The following is a 23,613-nucleotide window of genomic DNA, read 5'->3' on the forward strand; positions in this document are numbered from 1 at the left end:
ATTGTTATAAAATCATAACAGAAAGAAAAAGGTAACTGACACCTATATTCAAGATAGTATTCTTGTTTTGGTTTCTGAATTGATTTTAATAGATCCTGAATTGTCCGATCTCCTGTTTAGCTCACTTACTAATATATCATAAGCCAATGCATTGTGGTTTTTTGTGTTGTAGGACACAAATATCTATTTGGCTGGCACTGAGGAAGGTCATATTCACAAATGTTCTTGTTCATATAATGAACAATACTTAGAAACCTATAGAGGACATAAGGTTAGTTTAATTATGGTAGGTATGGAAAATTTATCTTATAGTATTTCTGAAAGAAATAGTATCATATCATTAATTTTTTTGTGCAAATTATGGAAGTCACATTTTTTTTGTTTCTAAAGGACCTCGCTTATAATACCATGCTGATCTCGAAGCAAAATTCTCTCTTGCATATACCTAGTCTTTGTATCTTTTTATGATTCTCCCATCCAAGTTGTTTCATTTTCTCCCTCATTTCTTTGTTTTTTTTTAACACTATCTAACACCTTTTTAAGTCATTCGATATGTGCTAATATTTAGTGGTGATTATAGCAACTGTAGTTTTGTGTTTCCACATGGGATAGTTGAGGGAAGAATCAATTTATGATCTTACTCTCCACTAAAGTAATGCCCATGTAATAATGGCGGTATATAAATCTAGAAATCTTCCTATTTTTAATTTGCTGGCCAAGTCTAAGATTTATGCATTTTATTTCTTCTGTTTCCAGGGCCCTGTGTATAGAGTGACCTGGAACCCTTTTTGTCCTGACATATTCTTAAGCTGCTCAGCAGACTGGGGGGTCATGATATGGCAACAGGAGAACCTCCAGCCCTTCCTGAGCTTCTACACAACGACTCATGTTGTTTATGATGTTGCCTGGTCTCCAAAATCATCCTATATATTTGCGGCTGCAAACGAGAGCAGAGTGGAGATTTGGGACCTTCACGCCAGCACGTGAGTGCTACATGTTAATATTTTCTAGGGGACATTTCCAGTTGGAGCCCCTCAAGCTGAATGATGCGTAGGAGTTTTAACATCCACGAGAGAGGGCTGTAGTTACTTTAACACCAGTAACTGGCTTAATCCAGCAGTCTTTGTTTGTTTTATGAGACAGGGTCTCACTGCATACTTTTGCCTGGTCTTGAACTCACTGTGTAGCCCAGACTGGCCTTGAACTTGCAGTGATCTTCTTGCCTCAGCCTCCTGAGTGCTGGGATCACAGATGTGCACCCCGCCCCCCCGGCAGTTCTATGAGTCTTTTATGAGTAAAGCTATATGCCAGGATGCTGTATTCACATTAATTACTTATAGCATAGGTAGCCTTAAGAACATCTGAATGAAGAGCTTACATTAAGTGTGTCCTCAGACACTGGCTGTCATAAGCGCCTCGGGTCCTTCTTCATTTGTATTCATTGCCTAGTGTGTAGGTATGAAGTATACGAGAAGGCATGATTATATGTCTAATTCTACAATGAGATTCTCTCAATAAGATAAAAAAGCAAACAAAATTATTACTTTTGCAGTATTTACTTTTTCTCTTACCTCATTTCAAAACATATTCAAAGGAGTACGCACTTGACAAGATTTATTATTGATGATATTACACAAAAGTTATCAGATCCATCTATTCTTTTAATATGAAAAGTTATGCAATACTGGAATAAAATGTTCAATGATACTATTTCCACTGGGAAATATCATAAATCTTTATGCTAGTTATTAGTAAAAGGAACAAGAAAATACATTTTTGTTTAAAATAAATGACAAATTTCAGTGGTTCTGTAACTAGTGGTAAAAAGTTTTTTCTTTTTACTTGTAGCTAATAATTCAGTAATTTAAACTTCTTTTTTTTTTAACCATAGTTTGCTCTTTTAAACAATGTCAGCCAAAGAAAGACCAGGGATTAGTTCCTCTTGAGAGGGCCGGGACTCATGTCGACAGTGGCTATTTAAACAATCCAACATCTGATATTAATTTTTCTGGTAAAACTGTAGTGCCCAGGACATTTCTTTCCAAAAATAAAAAGTTGCTGCTTTGTTTTTTTCTGAGGGCATTGGTAGGTTGTTTTGGATGACTATAAGGAGGGAAAATTCTTGTTAAAAATGTCCTTTTAGGCTCCAGAGGTTTGTTTGCATGATGACATTCTGCAGCCAGAGGGTAGTTATTTGAGGACTTGTATTAGTCCGAGTTCCCCAGGGAAATAGAACCAGTCTGGTGAACGTATCTCCTTCCTTCACTGATGCCGTCTCTGTCTCCCTCTCCGGCCCGGTCTCTGTGTTGGATTTACTCCATTCTGCTGGCGTTTACTCCACGGCAGCAGAATGCCAGTGTTTTCTTTAGACCTGCAAGTAGCTGAATGAGACCCACCCTATTATAGAGGTAGTCACTTTCACTCAGATTCTGCTCATCCAAATGCTAACCACATCTTTAGAACGCACAGTAACATGTAGACGTGTTTGACCAAATGATTATGCACCATAGCCCAGCCAGATTCACAAAGAAATGGATCATGACAAAAGTTCAAGTGCATGAGTTCACATCTTAATCGCAAACAATGTTTAATTTATCTGGTTGGAACTGGCTCATTGAAAAAATGAAAGTTTTGATTATGGAATGAGAAACAGTTATTTTGAGTTTGGAAACAGAGGCTTCTGCTTTCATTATATGAAAAAAAAAACCAGTCAAACTTTTCTTTGTACGTTTGTTTAAGGAAGACCAGTTTTAGCAAGCCTACAAACCTTTAATCCCAGTACGCGGGAGACTAGGCAGGAGGGTGGCAAGTCCCAGCCAGGGCTGCTTAGTGATTTAGTGAGACTCTGTCTCCAGATGAGGATGATGATGGTGATGACAGTGACGCTGACTATGACAATGACGACAGCAATAATAATAAAGCCCTGGGTTGCAGCTCCGCCTTCACCGGGCTCCGGCTCTAGTACCGAAAGAACCAAGAAAAGCACTATAACAGCTGAATTCATAGAGAAAACATTTCATTGCAGTTTGGACCCTCTGATTGTAAACGTGGCCAACCCTGGGATCAAGTTCACCACTGTCCTCTTTGCCAAGCACACCGACTGCCTTCTGGTGGGAGACAGTGATGGCCAAGTGGCTGTGTATGAGCTGAGAAATATGCCCCCTGCTTCAGACTCCGGCCGGGTAAGACTCCAACAGGGAAAAGGGTGTTATTTATCCAAGGATGGTGCCGCGTGCCCACAATCCAGCTACTTGCGAGGCTGAGGCAGGAAGATTATAAGTTTGAGGCCAGCCTGAGTGCCCCTCCCCCTTCTCTCACACACAGGCGTCTATCTCATGAGCCCGCTCAGTTGTGAGTTTGTGGCCTGCAGCACGTGTGCATTTCTTCAGTATCCTAACTGTGTGTTGCCATGGAAGAAGCTTAGGCACGGTGCCTTCAAGCAAGGCACTTTTCATCCTCAAAGAAAGATGATGAAAATAATAACATCCCTGAGCATAAGAATTATGAATGCTATGTAAAAGAACTGAGAATTGTGCCTAGGCACTGGGCATGGTGACACATACTATCACCCCAGCTACTCAACAGGTTAAGGCAAGAGGACTACAGGTACAAGGCCAGCCTGGGCAGCATAGCTCGGTCCTGTCTCAAAAAAGATAAGTGCCTACTATGGATTTGGACTTAGTAATTGCTGAATATAGCTAGAGAACTTTTTACAGGAAATAACTTTAACTTTTAGATATTTTCCAGGATTCTCCATAGAGGTATTTATTTCTGCAGGTTTAGCATTATCTGATTTGCTTACTCTGAACTTCACCTACGAATGTTTGTTGCCAGCCTTGACAAGCAAATCAGTCTTCTTAGAGGCTCATTATTTTTATACTAGTTTCTCAATTTTTTCTCTGTTTTTTGTGTTTAAATTGTGACTGCCAATAGTAATCTGATAACTACTACAAGAAATACAAAACACATGTTTAAAATGTTAAGAATATACAAAAAACAACAACAACAACAACAACAAAAAAAAAAAACAAGGAAAACCACTAAGGCTGTAGCAGAAGAGTGAGCAATGGTCAAAAAAAAGTTATTCACAAAAATGACCATTAAAAAATATTTTAAAATTCAACCTCATTAATTAAAAGGCATTAAATTGGAAAGATGACAGAGTTTTTATATGTCCAACTAGTCAGGTTCATTTGAAAAGCATGTATGGGCCCATCAGATCCTGGCAAGCATTTAGTAAAACAAGGTCTCTCTTGCTAATGGCTGGACTAAAAATTGGTGTAAGTTCTTTGGAAATAACTAGACAATCTGAACGCTCAGGCAATGTTGATTCCCTGACCCGGTAATTCCGCGTCTGCGACTCTGTCCTGCACAAATAAATACGAGCAGGGAATGGGGGACAGCGTTATTTGTGGTGGCACCCAAAAGGCGCAGGAAAAGGAAACGACCTGACTACCTTGGGGAGACAGGGACCAGCGCGCAGGGAAGCAGGCGCCGGAGGGACTCCAGATCAGACCCCTGCCCCGCACTTTGTACAGCGGTAAACTCCAGATGGATCCCTGTGAGAAACAAGCTACTGGAAGACAATGTAGGAACACGTTATAATGTTATATGATCATGTTATCTAACATCATTTTTTTTTTTTTAACAAAAAGACCAGCAAAAATCCTTTTTTTTTTTGTCTATCTATTTGTACAACGGGTATAATAAAGGTGCCAGTATCAAAGGCTGATAGAGTGATTGTATTAGTCAGTAGTACAATGGGTTAAAACTGTTCCTGGAACATAGTAAAATGCCAGTAAACTTCTTATTACTGTATGCCACATGGAGGACAGAAAAACAGACCATTCGATCATTGCACGAGTGCTTACTGAGCATGCGCCGTGCGAGAGGGTAGGTCTTGCGCACAAAGGATACAGCTCTGAACAACTGGTAGGAGTAACTTGTTTTCCTTTGTCCAAGCGAGAGACAGAAGCAGAAAGAGATGGGTCTGAGAAACACACCGAGGTTAGAACTGGTGAACTTGGCAGCTTGAAGGACAGGGCAGCGCCGAAGACAGTAGGCCATAGGCCACAAGGCGGGAACTGCTTCTGTAACATTATGTGAAGGGTTTATGACCCTTTAGAGTTTATAAGACATTTTCACATAATTACTCAGCTCATAGCAACCTTCAGAAATAGAGTAGGTTTTCCAAGATCGCATTTATGAGATTCAGAAAATTCTCATCTTCCGCTGCCAGTTCCCATGTTTTCTGTGTAGACTCTGCTGTGTTCTTTAAAAACTCACCATACATCTTTGGTTCTCTCCCTCTGTTAGGTAAAAATTTTGTCTTTTTTAGTACAAAGATAAGTATTATTAAATGAAAATATAAGTCTCACAGGGAAATCGAGTTCTGCTCTCATTAAATCAAGCATTAGCATATAGAGAAAGGACTGGGGAGATTGATAAGTTTAACAGATAGTTTACAGATGAGAAGGCTCAAAATTCAGCACTCCGGCTAAACAGGAGCAGCCCAAATTGTCCTCTTAGTGAATCCTCATAAAATTATTTGTCAAACTTCATTGCAAGAGTTTTTCATAGGGAAGAGCAGGTTTATACAAGGAGGAAGTAACTGTTACTGTTTAAACCTTCCTTTATTTGTTCCCTTTTTATGATCTTACTGGCTGCCCTTTGGATGTGCATGGCTAACTTATAAATGTTAAATGACATTTAAGGGACTACTCTACCCTTTCAAGTGTGTTTTATTGCATTGTAATTGTATGACTTTTTTTTTTTCTTTTCAGGGAGATATCATAAATACTTTGCTTGGGTGCAAGTCAAACCAACCAGGATAACTCATCATTCTTAATATCTTTTTTGTTGTTATTTAAAGAAAAAGAAAGAGTGTCTAATGTTCAATACACTGTATTATATGTTGTAGACTGGGATTTTGATTTTATTTGTTTTCTTTTTTGGTACTGGGAATCGAACTCAGTACTTTGTGCTTGCCAGGCAGGCACTTAGGCCACTGAGCTATATCCCCAGCCTGGGACTTTGATTTTAGAAAATAATACTTGATGTATAACTTCCATTTAAATTCAGTGAATGTTTAGTTAAATATGTGATTAGTTTGTGATGTAAGCTAAGAGTTATTCTAAGTAAGAGAGTTGTTTGAATTTTCATAATTTTCTACTTCTTGGTCGTATCTGAAGTACATATGAGTATATATGCATACTTGTAAAATGTCTGAACAGGTTAGAAAACCATTTCATTAGAGGTAAAACTTGGAAATTATTAGAATTATTTAAACTGAAATCGTTTTTTTTTTTTTTTAATTTTAAGGAGAGTAGTAAATGAGACACAAACAAACAAAAAATAGAACAATAGCATCATACCAGTATCACAAACATAAACAAATCAAAGCAAGAACAATTAAAGTGATACAGACCAGCCTGGACTACAGAGAGAGAATCTGTCTCAAAAATAAATTCCATTGACTTTAATCTTCTGCTTTCCAGGATTGCTTGTTGTATAGTTAGTATGATGAGATAGTGGATCTTTATATCCAACCTTTAACCTAAATTTTAACCCCATATTTAACCGAAATTCTCCTCCATCTGAGAATTGAGACTCTAGAATTGACAAGCAAAGGACACAACAGCAAATATCAGATTTGCATATTTTGGTAGGAATTGTACCCCCAACTCAGTTAGAGAAATTGGCTTGGGATATATCAGGGGACCCCTCCTCTGGGTGCTCAGAATCTGCGCTGGATTTGAGGCCCATAGAGAAGAACTCAGTGAGAAGACAGAAAATGTCTGATCAAGGTGTTGTTTTATGAAGAACTGCAGAGACAGATTCTATGGGAGAGTGGATTATAACAGGCCGTCCCTCAGGGCTTAACAGGTCCTGGGTTTGTTAACTGGAGCCACGGGCCATCGCAGCCTGTTCTGGAAAGCTTTCTAAGTGGAGAGGAGAGGCGAGGAGAGGAGAGAAGAGGAAGGGGCGGGGAGGGGGATGGATGGTGTATGAAACACACAGGCACATGCCCTACGAGTGAAATCAGTGCAACAGTGAGAGCTACTTTTTTCAAATTTTCATTGCTTCACAATCCTCTTTCTCTCTCCCTCTCTCTGTCTCTCTCTCTCACTACCCTTTAAACAAAAGCAAGGCAAGTTTTAAGGGGATAGAGAGCTTAGGGCAAGTATTGAGGATTATAAATTTTTTACTGATCTAAGTCATGTGAATATCTTTGGCTGAAAGGTTGAACTTTCTGTAACACTTTGTGTGAGAAAATAAAACTTTGCTTTAATTGAAAAAAGTGCTCCTTTTTTTTTTTTTTTTTTTTACATATTTTTGGTACTACATATTAATTATACAGAACAGCAGGTTTCACCGTGACATCTCCATGTGTGCACATGTTGTCCTTGGTCACACCCTCTCCACCAGTGGCCTCTCATCCCCCGCTCCCCCTAATCTCTCTTGTACTTTCACGTCATTCTGTTTTCTTACTTTCCAGATTCCATGTTTGACAGCAAACGTAGTATTTCTTTCTGAATCTGGCTTATTTCACTTAACATGGTGATCTCCAGTTCTTGCAAATTGCATGATTTTTTTTTTAATACTCCAGGGTGTATATTTACATTTTCTTTATCTGTTTGTCCATTGATGGGCACCCATGGTGATGCCATAACTTGGCTATTGAGCATAGTGCCCAGGTTAACCTTGGGTATGCAGGCATCTTGACAGTACAATGACTTTAATTTTTTCAAGTGTATGGTGCAGAGTAGTATAGCTAGGTCATATGATAATTCTATTTTTAGTTTTTTGAGGAGCTTTTGTACTGATTTCCACAGTGACACTAATTTACGTTTCCACCAATAGGAATATTCTATTACTTTGGTCTTCATAACTGTTCTTAAGACAATTCCACAAGTTCTGTAGTAAGTTTGAAACATACTGTAGTATGTTTTGAAATCAGGTATTACAGTGTCACAAGCATTGGTATTTTGGGTCAGGACTGCTTTTGTTAATCAAGTCTTTTGTGGTTCCATATGAATTTTAGGTGTGTGTTTTCTAGTTCTCTGAAGGATGTCATTGGTATTTGGATAGGGATCATTTGACTCTATAGGTTGTTTAAGTGGTATGTCTGTTTTAATAATTCAATTCTCCTAATATATAAATATGAGAGGTCTTTCCATTTTCTAGGTTTTTTTTTTCAGTTTCTTTCTTCAGTGCTTTATAATTTTCATCGTAGAGATCTTTTCCCACCTTAGTTAGGGTTTTTTGAGGCAATTGTGAATGAGGTTATTTTCCTGATTTCTTTCCTAGTGAATTCATTATTAGTGTGTAGAAAAACTACTGATTCTTGTATGTTGATTTTACATCCTGTGACTTTGCTGAACTTGTTTATCAGTTCTAAGTGGACTCCTTGAGGGTAGGTGTAGGATCACATCATGTGCAAACAGGGATAATCTGACCTCCTTCTTTCTTATTCATGTACCTTTTATATCTTTCACATGCCTGCTTGCTCTGAATAGTTCCAGTACTGCACTGAATAAGAGTAGTAAGAGTGAACATCATTATCTTATTCCTGATTTTAGGGGGAATTCTTCAGTTTTTTAGCATTAAGCATGATGTTGGCTATAGCTTTGTTGTAGACACGTTTGGTATGTCCTGGTTTGATTGGTCTCTGCCTACTTTACTCAAGGCTTTTATCATAAAGGGAGGTAGAATTTTATTAAAGGCTTTTTTCTGCATCTATTGTGACGATCGTGTGGCTCTTATCCTTGATTTTATTTACTGTTGCATTGTACTTACTGATTTGCATATGTTGAACCAGCCTTGTACCTCTAGAATGAAACCAACTTGGTCAAAATATATAATTTTTTGATGTGTTGTTGTATTCAATTTGCAACTATTTTATGAAGTATTTTTATACCTGTACTCCTCAAAGATATTGGTCTATAGTTTTCTTTTTACTTGGTTTGATCTGTCCTTATCAAGTCTTTGTAGCAGTTAACACTGGCTTCATAAAGTAAGTTTGGAGATGTTACTTCACTATTTACTGGACTAGTTTGAGAAGCCTTGGCATTAGTTCTGCTCTAAAAAGCTGATAACATGTAGCAGTGAATCCATCTGGTTCTGCACTTTGTGGGAAAATTTTATTACTGCTTCAGTCTCATTGCTTGTTATTTATCTGCTTAGGTTTTGTGTCTTCCTGGCTCAATTTTGATAGGTCCACTGTCTGGAAATCTATCTGTGCCTTCTAGGATTTCCAACTTATTAGCACAATTTTTTACCCCAGTGATCCTCTGGATTTTACCCTAATGATCCTCTGTTGTAATAGCCCCTTTTTATTGTCTAATTTTGTTTATTTTCACCCTCTTTTTCTTTAGTTTGGCTAAGGGTTTGTCAATATTGTTTATTAGAACTAAACCTTTGTTTCATTATATTGTTCCTTTATATTGTTCCTTTGGTCTCTATTTCATGTATTTTTGTTCTGATCTTAATTTTTTTCTTCCACTGATGTGGGGTTTGGTTTGTTTTTGTTCTTCTAAGGCCTTCAGATACATCATTAAGTTATTTATTTGAGATTTCTTTGGTTTTCTAATATGGGCACTTAATAGTTATAAATTTCCCTCATTTCTGCTTTTGCAGTGTTGTATAGGATTTGGGAGGTTGTTTCCACTTTCATTTGATTCTAGGAATTTTTAAATTATACTTCTGATGTCTGCAGTGATTTACTATTCACTCAAAAGTGTATTATTCAATCTCCATATGTTTGTATATTTTCTGCAATTTCTCTTACAATTAATTTCCTTCGTTAAGTTATGGTCTAAAAAGATACATGGAATTACTTCAGGGTTTTTTGTATATGTTCGGATTTCCTTTGTGATCTAAAATATGACCTGTTTTGGAGATAGTTCCATGAGCTGATGAAAAGAATATGTATTTTTTTTTTATTAACTTTACTGGTACATTTTAGAAATACATATTGATAACAGTCATCATATGGGATTTATACCTGTACATGACATATCTTGATTTTTTTTCCCATCCCTGCCCCTCCCTTCAAACCTTCATCCCCTCCTTATGTACATCTTTGTATCAATTTTTTCCTTCTATTCTCTTTCTTCTTCTCCCTTCTTTCCTTTCCCCTAAGCCTCCCTAGTTCCCCTTCACATTTGAACATGTTCTTCCTATTTCACGATGTCTATTCTGCATTTTGATCCTTACTTACACTTTCAGTTTCTCACATCAGAGAAACCATGTGATATTTGAGCATGTGGGTCCGATTTATTTAACCTTAAGAGCATGCTGTCAAGGTGCGTCTATTTAGCTAGAAATGTCTTAAGTTTACCTTTCTTTACAGCAGAATTGTACTCCATCGTATAAAAGAACCATATCTTCTTTATCCATTCATCAGTTGATGGGCTTTGGGCTATTTCTAAGATTTAGCTATGACAAACTGTGCTGCTATAAACATGGGTGTGACTATATCACTGTGGAATGATGCTTTTAATACTTCCGGAAAGAGAGCTAGAAGGGGAATAGCTGGGTTGAAGAGAGCCACAACTTTTAGTTTTTTGAGGAATCTCCACATCAATTTCCACAGGGGTTGCACCAGTCTAACTTACACCAACCATGGAGAAGAGTTCCTTTTTCCCCACAGTCCTATCAGAATGTGTTGTTGGTTGATTTCTTGGTGACAGCCATTCTTTCTGGAGTGAGATGGAAGCTCAGTGTTGTTTTAATTTGCATTTCACAAGTGACCACTGATGCTGATCACTTCTCCATGTATTTATTTGTCATTTGTATTTCTTTATCTTAGAAGTGAGTATTCATCTCAGATGCCCATTTCTGGATTGGTTCTTTGAATGTGGGGGGAGGGTTCTGACTTTTTTCAATTCTTTTTATATGTTCTAGATGCAACTCCTTTGTCTGAGGACAATTGCCTAAAAGTTTTGTGGGTTTTCTTTTCACTCTGTTGGTGATTTCTTTTGATGTGCAAAAGCTTTTTAATAACGTGAGATCCTAGTTGTTGATTCTTTGAAGTATTTCCTGTGAAGTCTGGGTTTTGTTCATGAACTCTCTGCCTACTCCTGTGTCTTCAGGATTTCTACCTACTTTCTCTCCCAGTAGATTTAGTGTTTCTATTTTGATATTTTGACTTTAGTACATGGTGATACACATGGGTCTAGTTTTAGTCTTGGCATGTATAGAGCCAGTTTTCCTGGCTATCTTTCTTCCAGTGAGCGTGTTTGGCCCCTTTCTCAAAGATAAGGTGGCTGAGTGAGACTGTGGTTTTGTCTGCATCTTCTAATCTATTCCACTGATCCTCTGTTTTTTTTCTTTTTTTTTTTTTGGTCTAATTTTATCACAGTAACTTTGTAGTATAATTTCAACCCCAGGATTGTGATGCCTCCTGCTTTGCCATTGTTGCCCAGGGTTGCTTTTGCTATTCTAGGTCCTCTCTGGTTCCAAATGAATTTTGGGAATGTCTTCTCTAGTTCTGTAAGGTATTCTATTGACATTTTGATTGCAATTGCATTAGATCTATATAGTAATTTTGGGAATGTGGCCTTTTTTGCCAATTTGGTTTTTCCTATCTATGAGCAAGAGATATCTTTCCATTATCTGATATCCTCTTTGATATTCTTTCTCAGAGTACTGTAATTTTCAATATATAGAACTTTTACTACCTTTGATAGATTAATTCCTAAGTATTTCATTTTGTTGGATGCTATTGTGCAGAGTGTGGCTTCCCTAATTTCTCTCTCAGTGAATTTGTTGTTTGTCTACAGGAATGCTATTGGTTTTTGAGTGTTTACTGCATATGCAGCTACACAACTGCAAAAAGGATATTAAATGCGGGCAGTCGCACAACCAGAGCTTCCCCTCTAAGTTGACGATTCACTCACTCCACAGGTACTGCTGCATTCCTGCCCTGTGGAGGGATTGTTCTAGACAGCAGAGACGCAAGGTTGTGAGCAAAGCACACAGTCTCTACCCTCTGGGAGCTCACAGTCTAGGTTGGAGGCAGACACTTAGCAAATGACCACACAAATAAATACTTAGCATAGCAGGTGTAAATCTCAGAGTGGAGACCCAGCTACACAAGAAAGGTAATGGTATCTTCTATAGCTCAATGTAATTTTTCACTGCAAGTCTATTCCACCTAGCTGGCAGGAGCGAACCACATGCACAGCAAGCCAGTGTCCATCCAGCATGGCTTTCCTTGACTTCCTTCCACTTCCCTGGACAATATGGTAGCATCTGACTCTGTGCCAAGGGCGTTCTCTACCTAAGAGCTGCCATTTCTTCAGTGCGTGACTTCCTCAGTTCTAGTGGCTTTTGTTGCTCTGTGCACAACACCATCGCCTGGAGAATGGTTTTCAAAGGGGACTGCCATCCCTCCTCGGTCATCCTCCTTCCTGGTCAGTGCTTTCCAGAAGCAGGACCTGGGTCTCCTCTGTTCTGTGCATGCATGGGACTCGTTTTCCTTAATCTTCCACTCCTATCATATCAGAAGAAAGTACGTAGTTTCTTTTAAGCTTAAGACAAAAGTGTTCTATATCCAGATACTTTCCCTAAGCCCTGTGGTTTTATAGCCTGTAAGGAATATCACTGATTTGCTGTGATTTCCCGTGTTTCTTTAAACCTACATAGGACTAACAACTTGAGAGGAGAAAGGCAATCAGGAAGAATTGCGATGGGAAAATAAATTCCTAAGGCTGGGCTGTAGCTCGGTGATAGAACACCTGCCCGCCAGGTGTGCGGGCCTGAGGTCAGTTCTGAGCACTGAAAACAAATCTGAATATTGTCCCTCAGCAGTCATTTCTGAAATAATGCTACAAGGGAGATTCATGGTGGCTTGAAAAGATTTAACCAGGGGACCAAGTTTAGTTGGTAGGAGTCATGGGAGCTTCTCAGAAAGAACTGCCCTGCTCTAAACATGGGTGTGCATGCATCCCTATAATGCAGTGTCCGTCACTCTTTCAGGGATTATCGAGAAGGGGAATAACTGGGACCAGGGGAATTTCTGTTGTTAGCTTTTTCAGAAATTTCCATACTGATTTCCATAGGAGTTGGTGTGGTTTACATTTCTACTAACAATGTTTTTAGCAGTACAATTCACAACAGCTTAATCTTGGAAATGGCCTCTCTGTCCATCGACAAATGAATGAAGGAAGGAAATGTATTGACATGCTAGGGAGTACTATACTGCTATGAAGAAAGATACAGTTCAGTCATCTGCAGGAAAAGGGATGCCCCTGGAGATCATGATGTTAGGTAAAGTAAATGAGACACACAAACCTAAATGTCACATGGTTTCTCTCAGGTGAGAAACCCAAGGTATAAAAAAATTAAAGGACAAAAGAAAAGATACACAGTAGGAAACATTTCTGCAAATGGGCAAGTCAGAATAAAAAGAAAAAAATTAAGATGTGTGTTGGACATGCACCCACTCTCCACAATGAAGGTAAGCATGATGTGCTGCAGACATGTACTAATAACAATGAAACTTAAAAAAATAAAGAAACGAAGGACTATCCTAAGAGGGTGACATGAAAGAAACCTGAAGGATGACACAGAATGGGGAGGGGGGAGCAGACTGTTCCTCACAAAAGGTCACGCAGGTCAAGGTCTAAGGAGAAGGGATACTGAGAAAAAGCAAGTTCCTGAAACTCATCCTTAATTACAGAAAATTATGCCTGCTGGAGCATTCCACACTTACTGTGCAACAGTAGAAAGGGGTAATTATTTAAAGTCTTAGGCTTTAAATAATTCCAGCATGACCAAGTAGCAGCTGAGTGGTCTCTGGCATGTTTTGTTATCTGCACAAGAGGACACAATTATATCATCTGGAAAATGGGTGTTATGATGACTTCACAACCAGTACACCCACCTGCCCTCCTGCCTCTCAGGATTGCTGTGAGGAAGCGCTGAGCTAGTAGAGCTGAACGTGTTTTACAAATTGTGAAGAACTTTTTTACTAGTATATCAATAAATAAATCTACTAAGTGTTCACAGTAAAACTCAACATTTTCTGTCAAGAGACTCAAGGCAAAATGCCACTGGAAGAGGAAAAAGCATTGCACCCTTGGTGTCCTAAACCTGTAGGTTTTCTTCAATGTAAAATTAGAAAATGACAAGGTTCCTTCCTTCTTATCTTTACTTCTACCCTACCTCAGTCCTGTGGCCCCTGCACCCTGAGACTTTGATCCCTTATTAAGGGATGTTGGGGACCTCTGACTGCTGCATCTGCCTGACTGCTTCAGGCCCAGCGGAGTGCTGGCCTTACCTCGCCAGGCGCTGAAAGACTCCTCACTGCTTTAAGGGAGATACCCGAAAGATAAGGTGCAGGGTGAGGTGCAGGATGGAGCTTGAAGAACCCTCATTCTGTGCACACATTCCTTTTGAGAACCAGGGCATTCGCAAATCATCGAAGCTTAAGGCACAGTCAGACATTATATTAATTTGTAAATATAAGTCTTGCAACATTGATGTGGTAATTCAGAGTTGCCAGGGATGCAGACCTAAAATTCTATTTTGAGAACAGCGCAGGTAAGCCTCAGCTTGACTAGGTGGTGAGAAGTCCAAAAGATACAAATTTTATAAGCGCGTTAAACAAGCAAGGGCCAGAAGTCAAAACTAGGATGATAGTAACTAGCAGTTAGTTCCCCGAATGGTGGAAGTCAGGTAAAACTCGGCAGCAGCTGGCAGCAGCCTTTTTATTTAGTACTAACCTCTCTTTGTTTGGAGGTATTTACACAGCAGGTGGAGGCTGAGAGCACACAGACCCTTCTTTGATTTATCAATTATAAATCTAATGTCCTTCCATTTTAAATAAAATAATAATGACCACGAAATAAACTGAATAAAGATTAGGCCATTAAAATTCTTATTTTAGAGCTCAGAACTTGCACGTAGACTTGATGACCTTTTGTAGTGATTGATTCCTGATGATATGAAGATGTCAAATCTGAAGTAGATAACAGAAAGCTCCTTTAGAGCACAAAAGTACAGTTCTTAGTAGCTTAAACACACACACTGTCATTTTTATCTTCTAGGCAGACCTATTCAAGAAGCCAGACCTTTATCAGAGGGGTCTGTGAAAGCACGTTAAAATAACACAATGGCAGTGCATTCGGACAGGCTGAAGGGCACCTTTAGGGACAGCTAGTGGGGCGGGCTCCTAGACCTCCCGTGGCTGTCGGTTAAGATGTTCAGGTATGGCTGCAGACCGTGAGAAACACCTGGTATGGCGTTTGGAGCCCCTTTTTATACTGAGCCCAGCCCTCTGTACTTATATTACTATTAATTATTCTACTTTTTGGTTATGTTTTCTTGCTGAGTGTTGAAGACTAAGTCAAAATAAGACCTATGTTCCTCACCATTAGATCTTTCCTTTCCCTGTCGAGGTCAGTTAGGCTCCTCGGGGTTACTTTTGGGGTTGCATGAGGAGCCTTGCACTCTCCTCGTTTTTACCTCTCCCAGCTGGGTCATCTCCCAGCGTCCGTCCCCATTCTCCCTGGCCCCTCTGAAGCACCAGGACTTTCCCTTGGGGACTTTCCTCTCTGCAGAATGCACTTTCTTTGGTTCCTGTCCTCTGCGGCCAGCAATCTCCCTGAGCAGCAGAGCGGGTGATGCACCAGGATTGCAGGGCCCTTTAGGAGAGGCATACGGGCCCCTGAGTCCCGTCTGACCCTGGAGGGAAAGGGCCACGGTACTGCCGTCCTCTTAGCCCTTTCATCGTGCCCAGTTTGGAACTTTAAGGCTTGGTTTTTGAACACCCAGACATTCAGCCTTACCAGCCTTTAAGGGGTAGTTGTTGTGAGATTAATTTAACTACGTTTTTTTTTATATCAGGTCACTTTGAAATAGGGCATGAGACAAGAGGATAATTGCCCCTTTTACTTAATGGCCTTTTTTTTGTCTTTTTGTGACAGAGTTTCACTGTGCAGTTCAGCCTGGCTTTGAACGCTTATGTACCCCAGGTTGGCCTCGAACTCACAGCGATTTTACTGCCTCAGCCTCCTGAGATGTGCTGGGATGACAGCTGTGTGCCACCATGCCAGGCCTTAACAGGGGCTTTGTACTGGGAGTTAGTCAGTGTTGTGTCCATCTGCCTTGTAGCTGCTGGCCGATGGCCTGCTGTTGGAGGTGTCCCTTAGAAATCATTCTCCTATCAAACATTCGTAGACAACACTTAAAGCTTTCCAAGGAAAATGTCAAACAAAACTAATATGAGCAAAAACAAATTTATATGCTAGTATTGAACCAGAAACATGGATAATAGGTACAGCTTTGTTCAGAAAGCAGCCTGTCCGGGTCCTCATTAGAGACCCTTTTATGAATCCGACTGTAAATGTTTTAAACTGCGTGAAAACAGACTCAGAGCAGCCCTGGTTAAGACCTTGAGTGGAGTTTTTAACAGCTGACAAAGTGATGTGGTCTCATCTTATTGGACAGAGCCATAGGGTTGATACTCAGGACTGGCATTATTATCCCAGGCCCACAAGGTTGCCGTCATTGTCTGTGTCCAGATGACGGCTGTAAGATGGTTAGGAACCTGTGAGCATGAACGGGAAAACGCCATCATCGTAAACCATTTCACTCTGGAGGACATCAGTCCGATAAGCTGTGGACCTAAATTCCCTATTTTAGAGGGGTTGCACACTTGGGGAACATAACTGTGTTTCACGTCCAAAGAAATTCACAATAATTAGCGTCGCAGGTACATACAGGATATATATGTATGTATATATTTAGCTTTTATTTTTTATTTTTTAGCTTTTATTTTTAAGACAAAATTTAGAATCCTTTAACGAGTCTATCTAGATAACAGTACTCACAGGAGTTGGAGGATAACTTTACACCTCTTATAAGGTCAGCACACAGTGCCGATGATCACAGAACGACTTCTTGCCCAATATACAAGCATGTCTCATTTACACAATGACAGGCTGCTTGTTTGGTCAAAACCGATAGATGTAGATCATGTTTAAAAGGGAGCACTGAATAGTCTCAAATATGTATAGCAGAGCTGCCAGAAAGTTTTGATCATTTTGTATGTTCAAGGTTCAGAGGGAATGAATACATTTTGTATGAAAGAGAATACTTATTGGTTACCTTTTCTTATTAAACTTGCTTGTTTTTCAGGCTATAAGTCTTGTTCCTTTGACAAAGGTCAGACACGCTGTTTAGTCCACAGAGAGAGAGAGAGAGAGAGAGAGAGAGAGAGAGAGAGAAGACAGATAGAAAATGCACTCCCAGATACTTATATATAGTATTAAATATACCATAGTAATCTGAAATAATATTTCTTTATCTGAATAATAGCTATTTATTTAGCTAGAATTATGAAATATTTCAAAGACTTGACAACAATCTAACATTTAAATAAACTTTAACTTTGTTAAAACTCAGTTTCTTAAAAGTATTTGTAAAAGCCTAATAGAAAATGTAAGAACCTTATCCTGATAGCTGATGAGATTTTGATTTGATACCAGTGTCTTAAATTTTGAATTCTGAAACTATTCTTCTAATTAGTCAATTTAATTGATATCACAGTTTTTAAAAAGAGTATTTCTTGGGAAGAGTCACAAGGAGACTGGGCAGAAAGTTGGAGGGGTCGCCCTCAGTGGACAAAACCGGAATGGACCGGTTCAGACAGCTGCTGTGTCAGCCGGGGAAGCGAGTCCTCCACAAAGTTGTGTTCCCCCGGGCCGACGGCTACGTCGGCACTCAGGCAATGAGTCCGAGGGCCTTTGTCCACACAGCTTCGCAGACAAATTCATCTAGGCTGGTTAGTAAAATAAAAGCGAGGGCATCTTTACAATTGCTAACATATGTTTTCCCTCAGTTATTAGTGACAGCTCAGGATAATGTTTACGCTTACTAAACAGTTCAGACACCATGTTCACTTCCTTTTAGGTTTCAAGTACAACAGCTTTTGGGGATTTCTTTGCCAAAAAGTAACAAAGTATTACGTTCTCTAGTATCTTGCTTTCCATAAGTAATACAAAATTAGTTGTTAAGACAAAGTTTAAAAATCTATATTATAAACATGTATGGAAAAATGTCTGAGCCATCAGTTGTAAATGTAAGTTCAAATGTTCTGGAGGTTTATAAAATATAAGCTACTGGGATCTATTAATGTCTTTTTATAAATTATTAATATATAAAAAGGTATACTATTACTTCCTCAAGGTTACTAAGATGTAAGTTCTGATATATAATTCTGTATTTGCATTAAAAATTATAAAAAGGCATCAATTTTCCCCTAAGAGGGGTCTCTTGGGCTGAGGACGACAAGACAAGATCCCTCTTCCAGGTCGGGAAAACCAGCTGCCTGAACCAGTTCGTTCCAGTTTTTCCCCCTGAGGGTGACTCCTCCAGTTTTCCCCAGAGTCTTGTGACCCATTCCAAAAAATTTTCTTAGATCTTATTATATGTAATTAAGTTCACTAATTAAAAGATTCGTTTTCAAATTCAGAATTTAATACACTTATATAAAACCAAAATATCATCAACTATCTAAACAATAAGGTTCTTCCTCTAATGTCCGAGTGTGTTTGATAACCCTTCAATATCTGTATTTTTCTTAAGCAAAAATTTTAACATAGACCCACACACGTATAAGCCAGTTTTTTTGTTTTTTTTTTTTTAAAGGAGGGGATGAGACACAAGATGAGCTCACCTGAGTAGCTGCAGGCCTGCTGGGCGATTATTACAACTAGATAAGCAGGCCAGAGACAAAAACAGGAATGACACAAGAAAACAATGTCATTAAACCACAGTGCATCATTAGATGTATTGGCCATGCTGCATTGTAGTAAGTTTTTTTTTTTAAGTTTTAGGTTTATAATTACAAAAAAATTAGAATTCTCCCTAGTGCATATCGTTTAGGGTTTTATGTAAATCATAACAGATTTTTTGTAATGTCTTGGTTACTCTAACAACATAAAGTTAAACCATAAGAGTCAGAAAGGGGGAAAGAGAGGAGCTGTGGCCTGGCAGATGGGATCTCCATCCATTTCTCCCCCAGGTATTACACCAGTTTGATACCTTGTCTTTTTAATCTCTAACGTATTTAGAAAGGTACAGAGAAAATCCAACTTTTCCCTCAATGTTTTGCCTTAAAAACAGTCCCAATTTTACGATTTACATCTTCAAAGTGATGTTTTAGGTATAGATATTAATTATTCATAATCTTGTGAGCAGCTCACACTTTTTAAGGTCTCCCGTGTGTACTTTTGAAAAAGATTTTAGAAAGAACACACAAGACAGGATCCTTTTCAGTTTGCTGAAGTCCAGATCAAACAACGTGTTCAACCCGTGAACGAGCTTGTGGGTCTGTTTCCCAGGGTTCCAGTAGCAGCTGGCACCAGCCCCTAAAGGACACGGCTGGCTATTTTCCCTTCTGTTGTAAAGGGAGCCAGTGGCCCTGTTCTCACATGTAGGATATACTTCCAGCATTTTTGGAACTTCCAAAAATACACGCAATTGCTGGCATCTTTCACTACAGGGAGATAGAAAGGTAGAAAAATAAAGTCATACACAAGGGCCTGGGTTTTACTCAAAGTCACCTCCAAGATATTGGAACCTGGGGACAAGCAACTTACGGATAGATTTTGAGTTCTTTGTAAAGAGCTCATAGAGGGCTTAAAAAGTCTGGAGATGCCTCCTGTCCAGAATAACGTTATAGACACAGGCAAGTTAGGTAGCCGGTAGGGGGCAGCTGGGGAGGTGCTGGGACAAGGCAGGATGACCAGGCCTTGGTCAGATGAGCAGACGCCTGAGGTCAAGAGTTAATAGGAGCCAGGTGGACAGTTAAGTCCAGGGAGGTGACAAGGAGGTACAAACGACGTGATGGATGGCCACTGTGACAAGTCCTGCTCCCACCTCACGGGAAACCACGTTTTCCTTCTCACTTTGTTCTTTCAGTGAACTGCTTGGTTAGGATGGCGGCCAAGAGGCAGCTGCAGGCGTGTGCCGCCTAGGCCTGGACTCTGCGGGTCCCATTTCTAGGCGCAGTGAGCTTGTTGTAGTCCCGCAGGTTGACTCAGAGTGATCTAGCCCGAGTCATTTTTTGGTATAAAAACTCCTAGACGGAGTCCCTTAGCAAACCCCTTTGGGGTCTCCTCCTGATTATTATTCTCTCTTAATAAACATTCCTCCTGTCTATCTCGTTTATTCTCGAATTCAGTCTTTAACTTCCTAAGACACTGACCCAGATAATGCCGGCATTACACTAACTACCAACCAGGAGGCTGAGATTATTACAAGAAATAAATGAGCAGATCGGCTCAAAGTGTGCCCGTATGCACACATGCACGCGCACACACACACACACACCCTAACGAGTCCCCAGAAGCCACTGTGGGCAGCTGCAGCGTCACAGAGAATGGCACTAAGACCCAGGAAGACCATGGTAGGCGCTGCTGTCAGCCTGGGGCACACAGCACGGGGTAGCAGCAGACAAAACCATAGGGTTCTGTGGGTCACTGCAGGGGCCCATGTCCCCGGGGCACAGCTCTACGAGTGCGTAGGGCCTGAGCAAAGGCCCTTTAGGAAGGGCAAGGGCATGGCGGGAACACATGCACACACACACACAAACACATGCACTCACACTCACACGCATTGGTCCTGCTGGCCAGGTGGGCACAGCTGGACTGAGGCATCCATCGTGGGTAACCACCCAGCAAGCCAGCCATCAGCACTCAGGAAACATGCAAGGAATTCACCCCTCCCCCAGGCAGGCCCAGGGCCCAGGGCTCCCGACAGCTGCACTGTGGCCCTCACGTACTTCCCCTTCAAGCCCTAGTTCCCATCTTCCCTACTAACATCACAAAGTTACAGGGTTTAGTGGGAAAGGAGAATGAGAATGAGTTTTAGGGAAGAGAAGAGAAGAAGAAAAAAGGGAAGGGAAGGGAAGGGAAGGGAAGGGAAGGGAAGGGAAGGAAAGGAAAGGAAAGGAAAGGAAAGGAAAGGAAAGGAAAGGAAAGGAAAGGAAAGAAAGGAAAGGAAAAGAAGAGGAGAGAGGTAGGCTTTACCCTACCTTTCAGGAGATGTGCCGAGGTGGGGAGCATCAGGCACAGACCAGCCAGGGAACCAGCAGGCAGGGCGGGGTGGCTGGGGTGACCCCATCTGTGGTGGGGCCTGAGACCTCATGTGTGGCTTGGAGTGAACCCGGGGGCCCACATTACTGGGTTCCTGCATCTGCCTCACTGCAGGGTGCCCCCACTTCCACTCCCTGGCACTTCCAGGAATACACCTGGGCTTGAACATCAGCCCGCGGTGGGTGCAGAGCCGGGTGCCCCGGAGAGAGTGTGCCTACCCTGCCCACCAGACCAGCTCGGGCTGGCCGGGCTCCAGGTGGGAGAAAAACCCTCAGAAGTGAATCCAGCCCAGAAGCAGATTACAAACCTCTCAGCAGCCCAGCCCCAGGGAGGGCAGGTCAGGGCACAGCCTCCTGACTGCACCAGCCCGTCTGGCGGGAGCGGGGAGGGCGCACACCAGGACCAGCCACGCTTCCGGCACCCCTTCATCTGCCGGATCCAACCAAGAGGACAGGACAGACGCCGTCCCAGCCCAAGCCCCCTAAACAGGAGGAAGTTTTGGATGGCCCTCACTTTCCCCTTTTTAGAATTAATTTTAATTTTTCATGCTTCCACTGGATTTTTAGATCTCTTACTCCTCACCCTCTTTCTCAGTTTCTTTTCCTTGTTTAAAATCTTGCTTCTTCTTTCTCTTTCTTTTTCTGCAGCCTCCTTTAAAAATTATTTCACTTTTAGCTTTTTTATTTCTTCTATATTATTTGCCTCCTTTGCTTTCTATTGCTATCGGTAGTGTTTTAAGCCGTGTTTCTGTAGCTGGTTTGTTTGCCTCTAGTCTCTCTCTCTCTCTTCTTCATGTTCACAGCAGTTTCCTCTGGAGTTAAAATCGACAGGAGCTCCAGCGTGCGCCCACTGGGGAAGACACACGTTCATGCTGAGGAGCGTCACAGGCAGTGGCCAACAAGCTTCACTCAGCATGGATAACAGATGTAATTTTGAGTTTAAAGTAAATGATGTATAGCATCTTTTGTGAGAAATTGAAAAGCACGTGTCATTAATCTATTGCAATACAGATCAGAGATGTAATTACTTTTAGGGGACTGAGGGTCTTTCAAGGGAGCTTGAAATGTCTGTGTCTCCGCCCAGGGGTGGATACATGGAGCGTGTACACGTGAGAACTCACAGACCTGTAGACTTCCATCTGCGCCACTCTGACTGCCGTTGTTTTCTCCTCTCTGAGCAGTACTGGGGGTTGACACTGCCCACTGAGGAAGCCCTCACATAAAAGTGGGAGAGGCAGTCATCCCCAAAGATGTGCAAATCAACACGGAAACATCAGAAATACATATAAAAGGGAAACAAGGCAAGGCGATTCTCCCAAAGGCTCCAAACTCCTCAGTAACTGAACCCAAAGATGCTGAAATGAATGAACTCCCAGACGAATAATACAAAAGATCAATTTTAACAATGATCAATGACTCCAATGTAAATAAACAGCCGAATGAATTAAGGAAGACAATGCAGGATATGAAAGAGCAATTTAACAGAGATAGACATTCTGGAAAAGAACCAAACAGAAATCTGGGAAATAAAAAGCCCACTAATTTAAAAACAACAAAAACCTCTGTTGAAAGCCTTACCAACAGACTAGATCAAGGGGAAGAAATATATCAGAGCTTGAAGACAAGGTTGAGAAATTACCACAATCAGAAAAAATTATGAACAAAACATACAAGACCTGTGGGACATGATTCAGAGACCAAAACTACAAATAGTTAATTTAGACAAAAAAGCTGAAAAGCAGGCTAAAGGCATAGAAGACCTATTCAGTGAAATGATAGCAGGTAATTTCTCACATTTGGGGGAAATGTGGACATCAGGGTAACATGAGAGATTTAGAATCCCAAATAGACATGACGAGAAAAGAATTTCTCCATGTTGTATAATAGTTAAACTGCAAAAGTACATAAGAAAAAATATTTTGAAGGAAGCAAGAGAGAAGTATCAAGTAACCTATCATGGCAGTCCCATCAGAATAACAGTAGACTTCTCAGCAGAGACTAAAGGCCAACAGGGCATGGGGTGATGCATTTCCTGCCCTGAAACAAAATAACCACAAAGCTAGAGTGTCTGCTTCCCTCTGTCTTCCAGTGCTCTTTGGGCGTCCACCGTGCCTGGAAGATTCTCTCTGTGATGTAAGTCAGCAAACCTGCAACCTAGTCAGCCAGGAGGTAAACTGAGACACCAACTTTGGTAAGTTGAGCAGAACCCTCTTTTTTAAAAACTGTTTGCCCTCTGATGTCATGCCTTGTCTCCACCCTCCCTCCTCTCTCCTCTCTCTCTCTCTTTCTCTCTTTCTCTTTCTGCTTTTGGTTCTAAACATCTTAAACCAAAGGAGGGCCTCTAAATTGCTCTTTGCAACCCTATGAAATCTCCCACTCGCTAACCTTTTTCACTCCCTTAATCAAAGATCATAAACTACCCTTTCCTTTCCTTTCCTTTCCTTTCCTTTCCTTTCCTTTCCTTTCCTTTCCTTTCCTTTCCTTTCCTTTCCTTTCCTTTCCTT

The 23,613-nt window shown here is 40.7% G+C and overlaps 1 protein-coding gene across 1 annotated transcript in view; it reads left to right on the forward strand.

Annotated features, from left to right (window-relative positions):
- Positions 1-5,919, forward strand: part of Wdr78 (WD repeat domain 78) — a gene marked incomplete in the record, with an annotated part of 61,991 nt that extends 56,072 nt beyond the window's left edge. The window contains 4 exon segments of the mRNA XM_013514439.1: positions 173-286; positions 757-983; positions 3,026-3,182; positions 5,784-5,919. Coding sequence (XP_013369893.1) covers positions 173-286; positions 757-983; positions 3,026-3,182; positions 5,784-5,834 — 549 coding nt within the window.
- Between the last annotated feature and the right edge of the window lie 17,694 nt (positions 5,920-23,613).

This window comes from Chinchilla lanigera, unplaced genomic scaffold (genome assembly GCF_000276665.1).
Source record: "Chinchilla lanigera isolate Chin_1 unplaced genomic scaffold, ChiLan1.0 scaffold00022, whole genome shotgun sequence".
In the NCBI taxonomy this organism is placed as follows: Eukaryota; Metazoa; Chordata; class Mammalia; order Rodentia; family Chinchillidae; genus Chinchilla; species Chinchilla lanigera.